Below are 15,600 nucleotides of genomic sequence, written 5' to 3' on the forward strand. Positions count from 1 at the left end.
AACTTTTAGAGCATAATTTTTATTTGGGAACTGCCTGTAATATACAGAAAACTATGCCACTTTAACCGCCCCAGAACCCCTTCAGCAGTTTCCTAAAATCCTCTATCCACTCATCCCCAACACATGCAAATTTTAAATAACTGGACTTTCGGATTTTTCCTCATTTCTCTATAATTGTAGATACTGGAACAGAGCCCTTATCTAGAGGAATATGAAAAACTCATGTTCTTTTGAGAAATGTTTTTCCAGGCAAATTCCTAATGTACCTATTCCTCTATTTTTGAAAGGTCTCTCAGCTCAATAAAGAGCTCCCTCCAATTTAGATCTCTTTTTTAAAATAAACTTTAAACTGGGGGGAAAAAAGATAGTTTTAGCTTGCTCCACATGAAATCTTGATGGGAGACAAGTTCCCTAAATTTATATCCTGAAGAGTTCCTTTAAAAAGTCCGATTTTAGGGGCACCTGACTGGCTCAGTCGAAGGAGCATGTGACTCCAGATCTCGGGGTCATGAATTTGAACCCCATGTTGAGTGCAGAGATTGCTTAAAATGAATAAATAAATTAAAACTTTAAAAGTCTGATTTTAAAAACAATTTACAACAAACAGCAATTCTTGCTTCCATTTGTTCATGCAAATCTCAAACCTGTTCCTACAGTGCAGCTGACCTCCAGTTGTACATTTTAAAACATGAGGTTTTATATTATATATATAGTATATACATATATATCTTCTAAATGTTGTGAATATTAACATATCAACCCATCCTAAAGGGGTTGTTTTCTTCTGACGATGAAAGCTTCACAGAGAAGTTGGCCTTGATTGCTGTCATCACTCAGTCCTCCCCACTGACACACTCTTCCTCTGTGTTTCTGCCTAGACCTTGCTCTTTCTGGAAGCTTCAAAGGAAGGACAGGTCCGTCCACCTTCTGTCTTAATTCTGCCAAAGGGTTTTGAAGGCTAAATACTAGGGTTTTCAGAATACTTCACAGTAGGTGTTCCAGAGGGAAGTAATTAATAATGACTGCACTTAACATTCTAAATGAACACTTTTCTGTGCTCAAAACTCTCAGCTAGAATATTTCATCAAAAGACCCCACTAATCAGGAAGACTGATGCCAGAGATGCCAAAATCAATCCATTGGAAAGCAGTGGTTTGTAACCTACTTTTTGTGAAAATGTACATTTTGGTAATTTTGCTATGAAATTTAGAATCTCAAGGAACTAAAAAGACACTGAGATAGTGAAGCATTGTATAACTTTGGCAGACAGCAACATTCTCCATTCGGTGGTGGTAAACCTATGAAGCCTAAATGTTGTACAGTTTGCTCTTGAAAATCACATTATTTCAAAGTCCAGTAATGTCGATTTTTATTCAGAAATACTTTCATATTCACTAACTGAAAAAGTTTAAATATTCAAAAGGGACAAAAAAATTACATGGGTCTTAGAAGCTGGTCAAACATGCGACATTTTAAGAATGACATTTAAATAGTGTAATTTAGCCCTCAGAAGTAATCTACTTATAATTATTACAACTGGAACACAAATATACCATATATTACTCTTTAGATTTTTGTTTTACAGTATGTTCTTGTCAATGGAACACTTCAAAATGTTTAAACCTGACAGAAAAGCATTTTTTAAAAAACGTACCATGGAAGAATAAAACCAAAACAAAACACTGAAAACACTCCCATCCTTTATTTGGTGTGGAGATGGGAAATATGATCATAAAAATCCTTAACCCATTCTTCTGGGAGCTCTTTCTCAATATTTACACTTGGGTCTACTGTTATTTAAACAGGACTCTTAAAACAATTTCAGGTTTAAAATTAACATCTTGTCCCTAAGTGAGCAATGTGCCCACTTCCAGTAGTCGTTTTCATTACTATCTCCTGAATGACCCTCTTAAGGGTTGGTTTCTGGGTAACCCGGAGATAGGCAGATCCACACCGTATGAAGCAAATCCTGTCTCCCAGCTGACAACGCACACTCAGCGGTCACATTCAACAGTGAGTTAAACTGCCTTCAGAGTGAACATGGGAGTCAGAGCCATCCCTTGGACACTGTCATTTGGGGAATAGCCCTGGATGTGGCATTTTGGAAGCTCTGCATTTTAGAGAAGCAGCCTCAGAAGAAAAATGAGATGGCTCCTCAGTGAAACGTACCCAGTAAGTCCTTACCTACTCAAGTCCCTCGTAGCCCTGACCCAAAGGCCACTCTCTCCCTCTCGAGCTCAGCCACCGGGATGCGATCGGTGCACGGGAACAGGGTGGGGGGCGGGGAGGAACCAAGAAGCTAACACTGACCTCAGGGGTGAAGTCAGGGGATCAGGGAGCTAGAACCCCAGCACCTCTTGAACAGCACAGCGATCTCTGGGGGCCCCACAAGTAGTCTGGGCTGCAGTTTTGGGAAATGAGGTGAAACTATTACTAACTCTTCCCTTCTTCCAATCAGAACAAAATAAAGCCTCTTCAAGGCTTCTTTTCATGGTAATATAAACCTGACTTTATTAGAAAAGAATAGAGGTTTAGGTATAAGAACTCTAAGGAAACAAAGTGAGTCACGGAGAGTGACGTGAACTTCCCGGGGGTACCTCCCCTCTGGGGGCTCAGCCGCCACCCCCGGGCCCCCTCTCTCCACCCCAGCCTCTCAGTCTGAGCCGAGTTAATACTGTACTTCTGTCAAAGGCATCCTGCGTTTGCCATCTTGCATTTCCACTGCACTTACTCTCGCCCTGACCACCCCACGTACACTTAGCCCTTATCTCTTCCAAACATTTCTGGATACTCACTGTTACCGTCTCATCTATCAAGCAACACATATACTAAAATTCAGATTTGTCTTTAACAACAAAGTGCTTAAAACCAACCTATACAATTGTTTTTCACTCCAGTTTCTACCAATAAGATCAAACTCGTTTAGGTTTACAAATAATACTGAAAAAAAATAGTGACTCTGAGTATTGTCTCACATTTCCAATAATGTGCCTTCATTCCCAACTTTCTCTTACAGTAACTCATTCATTTCAGTACCTTAATGAGCTGATCTCTTGTTTGGAAAATAGAAAAGGTACAAATATATAGAATATTTTAGGATAAAAAATTTTCTGAATATAAAAATGCTTCTATGTTTCAAAATAACACTTTTAGATTCTTCTTGTAGTTTTGCGTTTGGTAACTAAGCTGTTAGGGTTTTTTAAAAATAACAAGAGACAGTAGCATGGTTTTAAATACAAACTTACATAGGAACCAATCACACCTGTGGACCATCGCCATGGAAAGTTCAGTTTCTCAACAAGAAAACCCCAAATACTTTAGCCATAAAATAAAATTCCAAGATGTCCAAGATAGAAATCGATACGCCTTATTGATTGCCAGAGTTGCCCGGCACAGCTTCGGTACAACAGAGAACTGTCTGGAAAACAACCTCTACAAAGTGTGCAAGTGCTGCAAATTGGAGAGATGGGAGGGGGCCAGGCCCTGGGGACCGCGTGCGTCTCCTTCAGCCCTTCCCCGGCCCTGTGCTCTGCACGGCTCCCTGCGTGCGCCGCTGTCCAGGCGCCACTCGTGGCCGCGAGGAGGCACGAGTCAGGCGAGCGCTCTTGTCAGCTGTCAACATGTCCCACCATCGGGTCCCCATCACGAGCCGTGGGAGCTTATATGAGCCTCGAGCTCTTCAGGAACTGAATGAGAACTCGGTACACGAACGTGTACTGGCAGAGGGTCTGCACCATCATCATCCTCTGCTGCCGCAGCATGTCCAGCACCCGGGGGATGTCCAGCACCTGGATGGAGAGACGGCAATGAGCGGGACGCAGTCCCCCGCAGAGAGGGGAGCAGTCCCAGCAGAACTCCGGTCAAGACACAGACACTTTCCTACCTTAGCATCTTCTAGAAGAAGCCTCCGGGGAACTTGTTCAGAGAGAACTGGTAGGCCACCAGTTCCTTTCTTCCCCAGCCTCGTGCCCGGCCCGCTTCTCCCCCTGACCAACAAGGATCTCGTACCTCGTTGTGTTCCAGACAGGCGATCATGATCTCCGACAAAATGACGACGCCAGTCCTTCCCACCCCAGCACTGCAATGGACCAGCAACGGAGGGTTGGGGCTTCTTGGTTCACTGGTACTATTTGTATGGCGTCGAACAGACTGGATCTCCTCAAGGTATGCTGTGGAGTATCAATGAAACAGAAAATTATGCAGGGATTAAGGCCCATCAAAGTGATAATTTCCAGATTAGCATCACTGATTGGGAGGTCTCTGGATAAAGAGCCCTGGGTGCCAATTAACCCCCCCCAACCGCTAACCGACAGTGACAGTCACTGCCTCCGGCCCCTACAACATGAGGTGGAGCAGACAGTCTCTAAGGGTCCTTCTACTCTCCACCAAACCATACTCTAAAAACTTTTTTCTGTTAAGCCTCCTCTAAACACTTAAAGCCTTTACTTTAAAGCAAGTCCAGCGGCGCCTGGGTGGCTCAGTCAGTTGAGCGTCTGCCTTCAGCTCGGCTCATGATCCCAGGGTCCTGGGATCGAGCCCTGGATTGGGCTCCCTGCTCGGCGGGGAGCCTCCTTCTCCCTCTGCCTCTGCCGTGCCCCCCCAGCTCATGCTCTCAATCTCTCTCTCAAATAAATGAATAAAATCTTAAGAAAAAAAAAAATAAAGCAAGTCCAAAGCTTCTATGAGACATCATACAGGCAGTATTTTCAGGAGCCCAAGTCTTCCTCCGTGTGGGTGATTTAAGCAGAGGCTGCGCTGGCACGAAGGCACTTACATAAGAAGCCCGTGAGGCCCTCGGGACAGCCGTGCTCGGGCCAGTCTGTGTACTGGAGATGCCAGACCGTCCTCTCCTGCCCCGTGAGCAGGTGCTTCAGCTTCAGGCCCGTGGTGGCGTAGCAGCCGGAGTCGGTGCGGAACCGCGTTGTGATCTTAAACCTCCCGTAGGTGACGGTGTTGTGCCGGGAACCCAGCCGTGGCCAGTACCTGAAGCTCTTCTCCCTTCCGCCCTCCTGCGAAGGACGCGTGCGGTCAGAACACACACCAGACCCAGCCGCGGACGCCCTTTCACACAGAGCGCACGTCCGAAATGCCGGACCCCAACCCCACCCTGGCCCTCCTCCTTGAAAGGTCAGGAGCCCCCAGGACCAACACGAACTGTTCTCAGGCTGAGAAAAGCAGTTAAGGGAAATGAGCACTTACCTCTTCTGCGGTCACCATTGCTATGATGGCAATTCCCTGTTCCCACACCATCTGCCAAAAGTCCTGACAGGTACTCTGTAGTGGCCCCTGTGTGGCAATGTAATCCCACTCAATTCCACTGACAGAGACCTGCAATCAGAAAAGAGTTTTAAAAAAATTAATGTGCGGGGCATCTGGGTGGCTCAGCGGGTTGAGCGTCTGACTCTTGATTTCGGCTCAGGTCATGATCTCAGGGTTGTGAGATCGAGCCCCATGTTGGGGGCCGCGCTCAGTGGGGAGTCTGCTGGGGATTCTCTCTCTCTCCTTCTGCCTCTCCTCCCCCGCTCTCTCTAAATACTTTAAATATTAATTATTAATTAATGTGTATGTGTATATACGTATGTATGTATGCACGTATGCGCATTTGTTTATGGCAGTACTAAAACATGAACTGAATTATTCAGAATAAAGAGTTTTCTCTTATCCTTTTTCCTTGTTAATACAATTCCCATTACTACCTATTTATAAACTTACACACTCTGAATTCACATAATATCTATGTGACCTGGGACAATTTGCTTAACCTCTTTGACTCTCTGTTCCCATCTGTAAAATAAAAATGTCATGTACCCTCATAGGGCCGTCGGCAGAATTAAATGAGGCAATGTATGTGGTGCCTGTACATAATAGGTTCTCAATACATAGTTCTTATTGCTGTTGTTATGATTCTTTTTCTTATAAAAATAGTATCAACATAAGAGTATGCTAAATTTCAAACACAGTTTCCCCTCATGAAGTATTAAACACACTGGGAGAAGTAGGAACAATTAAGCCAAAACCGAGGTTAAATACCAGATTTCTAGGGCAGAAAAAATATTCCTGCTTAAAGTGGTCTCACCTCTGAACTTGAGTCAAGATCACCCCCCGGAACGGATACTAAGTTTCCACCTGAGGCTGCACCTCCTTGAGAAGAGGCTAAGGTAGCAGAGCGGTCGCTGGATCTGTAGTCAGGAGATCTGGGGTAAAGCCCACGCCTGCTGACATTTGGGGACCACAGTGGCTGCTTCCCAAGGGCCCCATGCTACTCCGCCCTCAGCCGCATCCAAGGCTGCCAGCCCGGAGTCTCAGCTGCATCCCCTCACTGACGGCAGGCTCACTCAGCGGCCAGCCCCGGGTGCTAGCAGCGAACAAGGGGGAGGGCTCTGTGGACAGGCCCGAGGGGGAGGTGTCAGCGCTTTATTCAGAGGAAAGCACAAGGAGGCCCCACGCTGGTAAGCGGTAGGTCTAGGAGTTCCGAGGCTCAGCCGCCTTGCACTGGTCTTCAGTTGGCCCCTGAAGATTCTGCAATACCCACATAGGACGACGACTTTATTCAGTTCTTATCCACCCCGTCATGAGACTGGATGAGTTATTCCACCGAAACGCTCAGTTTTTAAATAAATTATACCCATATTAAAAAGCGCATGCACAGATTCCCCAAGACCGCCAAGGGCACCCACGTTTGCAGGAAGACTGCCAGGTCTCTGGAAGCCCCAAGCGTGAACCCGCACTCATCAAATACCACTTGCAAACAAAATAGAATGTGGGAAAGAAAAACTCCTGACCGTGGATACTTCCTCATTCACTCCCAATAAGGAAGCTTCTCCTTTCCAAAATGAACGCACTGGGTCTCCAACCAGCACACACAAAAGGTACAATGCTGCAGAAGACAAACCGCCTGTCTCCTCACCTCCCAGTTGGGGATCAGCATCACCTTTTCCCATCTCACTGGGTGTAACATTACCCCAGTTAAATGGCATGACACTGTCTCCAAGGAAAAAGTGGGGCCGCTTCTCCAAAGAACACAACGATGCTGAGAAGTGATCACAGGGAAAAAGCAAAAAGAAGACGTCACCATCCTAAGGAAAAGCTTCGGTGAACACCATTAAAAAACCCAGACGGGGCGCCTGGGTGGCTCAGTCGGTTAAGTGTCCCACTCTTGGTTGTGGCTCAGGTCAGGATCTCAGGGTCGTGGGATGGAGGCCCTGGGTCGGGCTCCGCGCTGAGCTGGGAGTCTGCTCTGGACTCTCTCCCTCTCCCTTGCCCCTCCCCTGCTCGCTCTCTAAAATAAACAAACCAACCAACCCAGACCCCTTTGTCACGTAAGAATCAACGTAGGTATGTGATAACAGAAAACTAGCAATTCTGCCATTCTGGAGAGAATTTATGCCAGAAAGAGATCTTCAGATTTAGAAGAACAAAGGCCTAACTAAGGTCAGGCAGAAGAGCGCTCCCTGAGTCCTGGCCACAGTGCTGGGGGCAGAGGGGCTTAGCACGTGGGAGGGGAAGGCAGCTTCGGCTCTGCTGGTCAACACCTCCAAACCAGCTGTGGCGTACGGATTTCCCGGTTTATAACGTGAGTTCTCACAAAGGCTCCAACTAGGCTGTGTTTAGACTGCAGACAAGAATACAGTTCTTATCATTCTCGTAACTGAACTCGCAACTTCACAGCCGTCACGGCCTCACCACTGCTCTTACCTTAATATGTGACGCGTTGATGTAGCCCGTGTTGTTTTCTTTAGTTGGGACCAGCTCCACTCTGGCGTCGTCATAGGGAAGAACATCTTGGAATCGATTTCTTTCTGCGTTTTCAGGGAGTCGTGCTGTTGAGCACTCCCCATCAACTAGCCGTTTTTTAAGAATTTTTTCATATTCTGTGAATACCATTCCCTGTTCTAACCTCTGTTCCAGAATTTTACACTGTAAAATGGAACACGTGGAATAATGAGTATCGTCACATGTCCAAGCTGCATTCCGATGGCGCATCTGAAATCTTGTTTTCTGCTTCAAGTTTAGCATTATCTAGTACTGAAAACTCTAGATGACATCAAAACTAAATTTTCAACAAGCCGTAACAGTAAGAGTTAAAATAACAAAATCACCTTGTTGGTGAGAAGCAGAATGGAGAGTTCTGTTTAAGGGTGAAAACTGGCCGACAATAATTTGAATTCATTTTCTCTAAATCTATGGTCAGTTTTGTGACTCCTAAGGAAGAGAAAGTTCTCCTGAAGAACAGTAAACCCTAGAGTAGGAGAATCCGTTCCAGTCTCTATGAACAAATGCTTCAATTTTCTAATCTATGATATACAAAAACTGAAAAAAACAGTAAATATTGAAATTATCTCCAGAATCCTGTTGTAAGCAAATTTTTACTTAGCATTAATTCATGCCTGTCTGATTTTGATATAATAAAACCTCATAGCAAATATATGTTGGTCACAAAGAAAGTCATGAAAAATTCAGTAACTGTTTACACCTGAGATAAATTTTCAATACAATGAAGGCAGTCAATGTCTGCTCTTTCCCGGTTGTACTTATATGGAGTAGAATTCCTTGTAGAATTCCTCTTAACTTAAAGCCATCAAAAATCAAGACTGCTGCAGATGGCCGGAAGAAGGTAAAGAACATTCAGGAACAAAGAAACAAAAAAATCAACATTTACTCTAAAATTACCTATTAACAGATTTGCCCCAATTTTTTACATCCACATTATAAAATGCCTTAACACTCACGATAATTAGACGTATTAGCAAATTCACTAAAATCTGAAGGCATTTTTGTAGCGTGTTGGGGACTGTCCCAGAGAAAGCATACCGCTCGCTCCATACGTCTCGTACGTACCCTCTCGTCATTGGTGGCTCTGGCGGGCACTTCCTTTCCTTCATCAGGCAGAGGCAGTCGGGATAGGGAGAGTCCATTTAGGGCAGCCAATTTGAGAGGACCAATTTTTTTTGCATCTACCCGGCTCTTTTTCATTCCCTATAAAAATATTTATATGTATATATGAAATATACACAAATACACCCCCCCTGGAAAAGACACTTCAGGGGACTGAGGACTGGAAACAAATGGAAGGAGTGTTCTTCTTCGCCAACACCCACAGGAGAGGTTACAGCCACACAAGACATTCCTTTCAAGGCCAAAGCCCTGATAAGTCTTGCAGATAGAAGATTTTGAAATGCAATTCGTTTCAAGTCCCTGCGGTAACGAGAGGTGAGGCTCCAGGCAGGCAGCATTCCTTCACACAACTCCCCAATTTCAAAACATGACACGCGCACAAAAATCAGCGGCAGTCCACAGAAAGGGTTTTAAGTGCAGTCGCATGACTGCCATAGGCTTTTGTGATTTTTTAAAGATATAAACTAGTTCTTTAAGCCGTTCTGAAAAAATTCCATGGTTTCTGGGGTCGCTCTCTCTATCCTGCCCTCCGTTCTGTTGCAGACTGGGGTGACCTGGGTTGGCTCACTACCCCTCAGAACTGCCGCATTTTCAACCAGGGAAAGACAACAGGACTGAAATCTCCACGGTGACACCAGGAAGGCAGGGTACAGGACAGGGTGTGAGTCGCCTGAAAATGTGCGTCTCCTAATGTGACTACGGAAGTAACGATCTTCTGTCTTCAGCGGACAAGCCCGAGAAGGCGGAGTCTCCTCGGAAGCCACAGTCGCTACGACAGTGGCCCTTGTTTGCCAGCAATGGTTTTCTCAGTTCGACTCACAAATGAAACCAGCTTTACTCCGGCCCTAGCAGCCTGGGAGCGAGAGGCCCAAGCGTCACGATTCTGCCCCGCGCAGAAAACGCCCGTACGCTGCCGGTTACCGACTGGCTGGGGGGGGGGGGGGGTCTGACGCGCAGGGTTGGCCAGTTGCCATGGCGCGAATTCTCCCACCACGGCCAATCTCAAGCTGCCAATGTTGACACCAAGTGGCTCCCCAGACTCCTGAAAACTCAAGCCCGCCCTCGCCCCCCAGGACAGGGTCAGGAGGCCGCCGCACCTCAGGCCGGGGTCTAAAGCCCGCGCGTGAGGGAAGCCGCGCCGGTCAGCAGCAGCACCGCCCCCGAGTCCACGCGCGCCCTTCAGGGCACCGCCCACAGTGATTGACGTGCGCAGCGCCGGCCCGGACTAGGGGCGCACCGGAAAATCTGTACCTCGCTGTGGGAGCACTCCAACCAGCCCACTCTTTTTCAGATAACAATCAAGTTCCCGGAGGTGGAGAAGGGTGGAGAACTCCAAAATGTTTCTGCTTGTCTGCAATTTAGTTCACTGTTTTTAATACTAAACTCCCATAACCTGAATTCGCATTAGTATGTGAACTCAGTGTGTCTGTGGTAACAGTGAAGGTCATGGCAACCCCATGTCACTATGAAGAGTCCCAGGGGCTTAGCAGGGGGTTGAGCTCTTCAGTTCTCGGCAAGTCAGGATGACGCAACCGCACCGTAATGAGCTAACTTCGTCTGAGCATTTTCTGTGCGCCAGGACCTCACTTACCCTGCCACAACTCTCTGGGGTCAGCTTCCGTTACAACGGAGCGGAGTCAGAGAGATGGGACAGCTTGCCCAAGGTCACACAGCTGTCTCGTTATAAATGGTCATCAGTGTCAAAACAGTAAAAAACCTTTCCTTAAAGTCAGCTACGCCCCATCACAGAATTTACAAAGCATTTTTCCTGCCTAACCTTCCATGGGACTTACCACAGCAGGTAGAGCAGGGGTGACCGTCCCCATGCTACAGACAGAGATGTGGTTCTGGTGCTGCCAGGTCCAGCCCACGGGGCAGAGAACTAATACATGGGAGGGTCTAGCCTCAGACCCAGGTTCTTCCATTCCTAGGTCCTAGACCTTTCCCCCAAGCCACAGCTGCCATACACATTGGTCAAGCAAGGAGAATCCATTATGCCAAAGAAGGGGATCAAGAGCATAATCTAATCACAGAATTGTACTAATACTGTGGTCTTAAAAGTCAGCAAGGGAGAAAACTTGTATTTTTAGAGAACCAAACTGATCAAAAGCCTCAGATTTAGGGGATCTTGCTATATCCCATTCAAAAGGTACAGGGACAATATGCTTGAAATGGTGGACTGTACTCAAAACAAGTATCATTTGGGGAAAAGACTCAGGTCATACATAAAAATGATGGCTAGTTCTGGGACACTTGGGTGGCTCAGTTGGTTAAGCATCTGACTCTTGATTCCGGCTCAGGTCATGATCTCAGGGTGGGGAAACTGAGCCCCACGTCAGGCTCCATGCGCTTAAGATTCTCTTTCTCCCTCTCTATCTGCCCCTCCCCCTGCTCACACACTTTCTCTCTTTCTCTAAGAAAACAAAAAACCAAAAAAAGATAGTTCTTGATGTGATTAGGGAAAGAGTATTAACTATGAAAAGGACCCTGTCCAGCTGGCTCAGGGACTCAGGTAGAATTACCTTTCAGAGACCTATTCACACCCTGTTTCTACCCTGAATCATTGATCATGAATCCATACCTTCCACTCCAGCCAACCTAAGACCCTGGTCTTTACTTTTCAGGTAGGTAAGAATGTTACCAAGAATGTCAGGTAGGTAAGAATGTTTACCAAGAAAAATTAAAAATAAACTTAAAATTCAAAGCCCAAATTCATTAAAAGCAAACACACTTAAATCCACAGCACTGTTGTTAAGTGGTTTCAGTCTACCTCTACCAATCAATTGCATACTCACTGTAAAATTGTGTGAATTTTCTTCCAGTTTTTGAAGATACTACTATACTTGTGATGGGTCCTCAAGTCTGAGTATACAGGCTATCAGAGATGGGGGAGGAGTCCTAGCTGCTAGGGCACTGGGAGTAACTGGGAGACAGAATGGATAGGCTGATTAATCACTTTAGCTCGATCAGAGGGCAGGGCTCCGGGCGTGGAGACATGGGCAATAAGGAGCCAGAAGCCTGAGCAATGCAGCAAGATGACTTAGAGTGGCCGCGGTTAAATAACAAAGGCAAAGTGCCTGGGGACTCAAAAAGTTTCGGTGGAAAGACAGAAAACAGCAAGGCTTAGACAAGCAATAACTACTTAATAAAATATCATATACAATATACCTCAATGCAGAACAGTGTAGATGATCAGAGAGTAGGTTGCAGAGATAAACGTGGCTTTAAAATTCCAGTTCAGTCACCCACTAGCTGTGTGACCTTGGAAAAGTTACTTAACATCTCAGAGTCTGTTTTCTCTTCTGAAGGAACAATAGGCCTGTTGTAAGCTGGACATGCCTTGGAACATGGTAAATGCTCCAGGAATGGCAGCTAGAGATGATGTTATGCTTTTATATTTTGCCCCAAATAAATAAGAAGTGTACAACTCATGGTTATTTATTATAATGAGGATCAAAGAGCTGCGTTTTCTACAAGGAACTTCTTTGGGCTCTCAGTTCACTTAATCTTTCTTTTAAAGAGACCCGGAGCTCTTGGGTGTTTTGTCTTGACCAAGTGCCACCTTCCCAACTCCAGAATCCCTCTGCGGCTCTCAGAGATCATGGCCAGGCACTTCAAGCTGTATCCACACACTCTGACATCAGCAACACTTCCCTTCGGGGAATGCTCCTCTCAGACAACACGCCGCAAGCACAACGCAGCCCCGCACCGCTGCACCACCACACGGTGTTTCTAAACCGGTTGCTTAGCAACCGTACCTCAAACCAGAGAACACTTCCCTCCCTCCCTCCCTTCCTTCTTTCATCCATTCCACCCCCATCCACATCCCACTGCATTCCATTCACAGAGCCTCCTGAGTTTACCTTTTCACTCCTTCTAATTTATTATCTCGAGCAAAACCACTAAAAGTCTAATCGATCCCCCTTATTTCCATAGATAAACTCAAAATGTTCCAAATACGATGGAAATAAGGGGGGCGGGGATGAGAAGAGCTCGAAGACACAAAAGCTGAAAGGGCCAGAAAGGAGAGTCAAAGTGGAGACGCACGGAGCGGGGCGGCGCTCCGCACGTGCCGACGACCGGATGCGGGCACAGCCGCACACTCGGCTTACCCCTAGCGGCGGAAGGCCTTCCACGACGTTCTTCTTCCCCGAGAGGAGATCGGACACCGGCCGCTGCTTCAGGGAGTCCCTCCTGGCTCGGTAGCGCCCCGACGTGGTGAGGTCGGACTCGGACATGGAGGGCGTGAGCAGCCCCTCTCTGCGGGGCCGGGGGGCCTCCACGAGCGGGAACGCAGGCTCGCGGCCGTGCAGGGGGCCCGGGCCCGGGGCGGCGGTGGTGGGGGCGCAGGGGCCGCGGGAGGGGCCCGCCGGCGGCTCCGGGGAGTGGCGGCCCCGGGGCGTGCGGGCCTGGGGAAAGGGCACCGCCAGCGAGGCGATCTCCTCCTCCAGGTCCTCCTCGTCCTCGCTGCTGTGGATCAGCATGGTGGCGTCGGAGAGAGACTTCTTGTGGCCGTAGCCCAGGCCTCCGCGCTCGTCCGCCTGGTCCCGCTCGGCCCTTTCGGGGCAGCCGCCGGGCTGGGAGCCCACCGAGACGGGCCTGGGCGGCGGGTCGGCGGCCGACGCGGACAGGGTGCGCTCCTTGAGCCGCAGGCCCTCGAGGCTGTGCGCCAGCCCGGCCACCTCGATGCTGTTCCTCTTGTGCAGGTGCGCGCGCCTGGCGGCCGTGAGCGGCTCGCTGACCTCCTGCAGGGAGTGCGCCACCGGCAGGCTGGCCTCCTGGAACGTCTGCACCGAGTGGTGCACGCGCCTGGTGATGAGGTCGGGGTTGCTGCTGCTTATGGACAGGTGGCGGGACAGGTCCGGGGTGCTGTTGGCCGGCCGCGGGGGCGGGTGGGGCGGGGGCGGGCGATACACCTGCGTCCGCATGATGTTGGGGGCCGGGTAGTCCTGCGCCTGCAGCTGCACGTTGGTCAGCTCGGGCACACTGACGGCACCCACCACGGGCCGCCGCTCCGCGGGGTGCGGGTACGGGGACGGGCTGTGGAAACTGTAGTTCAGGCTGAACGGGTAGTGGGCCGACTGCGGGGAGGCGAAGGGGGCGTGCTCCCGAATTTCCGGCTGGCTGTAGACCAGCGCGTCGGGCCTGCTGTAGGCGTACGAGTTGCCGATGTTGAGGTTTCGCAGCGAGTGGCTCTGCCTTCCGGCGTGCACCATGCCTCTGTTGAGCTGCTTCATCACCGTCTCGTAATCTGGGGTCGGGCGGTACGACGGGGGGATCAGGGCGCTATGCCGGTGGGATGGCACGTAGTCGGGTCTCATGACGTCACTCCCCGTGATGCTCGGGTTAGAGGACATGGGGGACGGCTGCAGGTAGGGCTGCGGGTTGTTCAGGGAGTTAGTGCTGTGTGCACTGTATACACTGCCGTTTCGGATCCGACCACTGAGGTCAATCTGGGCTCGATCCAAACTTGTCAGAGAGTGACAACAGTATCCATTCTGGTTGGTTGCAAAGAGGTTATCTGGGAAACAAACACATTTAAAATGTATTTTAAAATGAGATTTTAAGATGTATAAATCCGACCAATTACTCTAGGCAAATACTGAGATAGGCCCTGAACGCTGATGACACTTTCAGTGTAGCTTACAAAAATCCATGCAGAAATAACCTGGCTTTACCCAGGCTCCCTGATGACTGTGGGCATATTATTTCCCAGAGTCCTGGCATCCTCATCTATAGAATGGTGACGGCTCACCCACCCTAAAGGTGGTATTCAGGCTTTGGCCCCTAGTAAAGATTAACCAAATCTAAATCCAATATTAAGAGTACAAATGATTATAAAATATTGTCTTTTTCTGAAAATCAAAAACGTGTGTTTTGCTAGAATTGAAACAGACTTTCAGGAACTCTGGGTAGCTGGAGGCAGAGATACTTTTCAAGGCATTGCACCAGTAACTGCTCTCTCCCCCTGGTGGGAATGTGGGACTCGCTGATGCTGAGCTAGTTCAAGTACCAACCATCTGTAAAAACCTCAAGTGGAATTCTGGGTTTTCTGTATAGGTTCTTCTAGAATGAAGACAAAAACAATAACTCTGCAGGCTCTACTTCTCCAGGTCCAACAATATCATCCGTTGCTGTAAACCTCACCAGGGGCCAGAAGCCATTCACACCTGCCCCCCACCCCCACTCTGGCCCCACACTCCAGGGGGATGGGGATCCACAGGCAGCAGAATCGGGAGTGCTGTCTCATCTACAGTGGCTGCATGTGTGCCTAGTGGGGCTGGAAGGAGGCATGTTTCTTCTGTCTGATCTGTAGTTCACCGGAAACACCATCACTACTGAGGGTGATTTCTGACACTTCAAAGAGTAGCAGTCAGGTCCCTCAGAGAACAGTTGCCTTTCAAAAGTATTCTTTCTGGGATTCAAGAGCCATGTAATGGTTCAAGTGACTAGTGATTATCAAAGTGAATATATCACCATCTAGTGTGGGGACGTTACTCAGGTGGCGTGCAAGCCAGGACGAAACAGGGCTCAGATGCATCACTGTATTCTTCCTGCTGACACCAAAGCTTCCCGGTTCCTGTACTGCTCCCACACCTGGAATGCTCTGCAACCTCCGGATCCCTGGAGCTCCCCTTTCTCACTGCCACCACAGCTCAGGTCCTGACCCAGCCTGTCTGCACAGCCATAAAACCCACCCCTCCT

General features: G+C 48.4%; 1 protein-coding gene across 6 annotated transcripts in view; it reads right to left on the reverse strand.

Annotated features, from left to right (window-relative positions):
• The window catches only part of PTPN21 (protein tyrosine phosphatase non-receptor type 21), a 75,310-nt gene continuing 59,710 nt past the window's right edge, over window positions 1-15,600 (reverse strand). For 4 of the 6 annotated variants that reach the window (XM_078054075.1, XM_078054078.1, XM_078054077.1 and 1 more), the window contains exons 13-19: window positions 13,008-14,416; window positions 8,839-8,976; window positions 7,696-7,917; window positions 5,200-5,328; window positions 4,775-5,009; window positions 4,009-4,169; window positions 1-3,788 (exon numbers count right to left, since the gene is read on the reverse strand). In XM_078054075.1, the coding sequence (XP_077910201.1) occupies window positions 3,660-3,788; window positions 4,009-4,169; window positions 4,775-5,009; window positions 5,200-5,328; window positions 7,696-7,917; window positions 8,839-8,976; window positions 13,008-14,416 (2,423 nt within the window). In that variant the 3' untranslated portion in view covers window positions 1-3,659. The remainder of the gene's footprint in view (window positions 3,789-4,008; window positions 4,170-4,774; window positions 5,010-5,199; window positions 5,329-7,695; window positions 7,918-8,838; window positions 8,977-13,007; window positions 14,417-15,600) is intronic. The other 2 variants (XM_078054079.1, XM_078054080.1) reach the window with 2 other exon arrangements.

This window comes from Halichoerus grypus, chromosome 8, assembly GCF_964656455.1.
Source record: "Halichoerus grypus chromosome 8, mHalGry1.hap1.1, whole genome shotgun sequence".
In the NCBI taxonomy this organism is placed as follows: Eukaryota; Metazoa; Chordata; class Mammalia; order Carnivora; family Phocidae; genus Halichoerus; species Halichoerus grypus.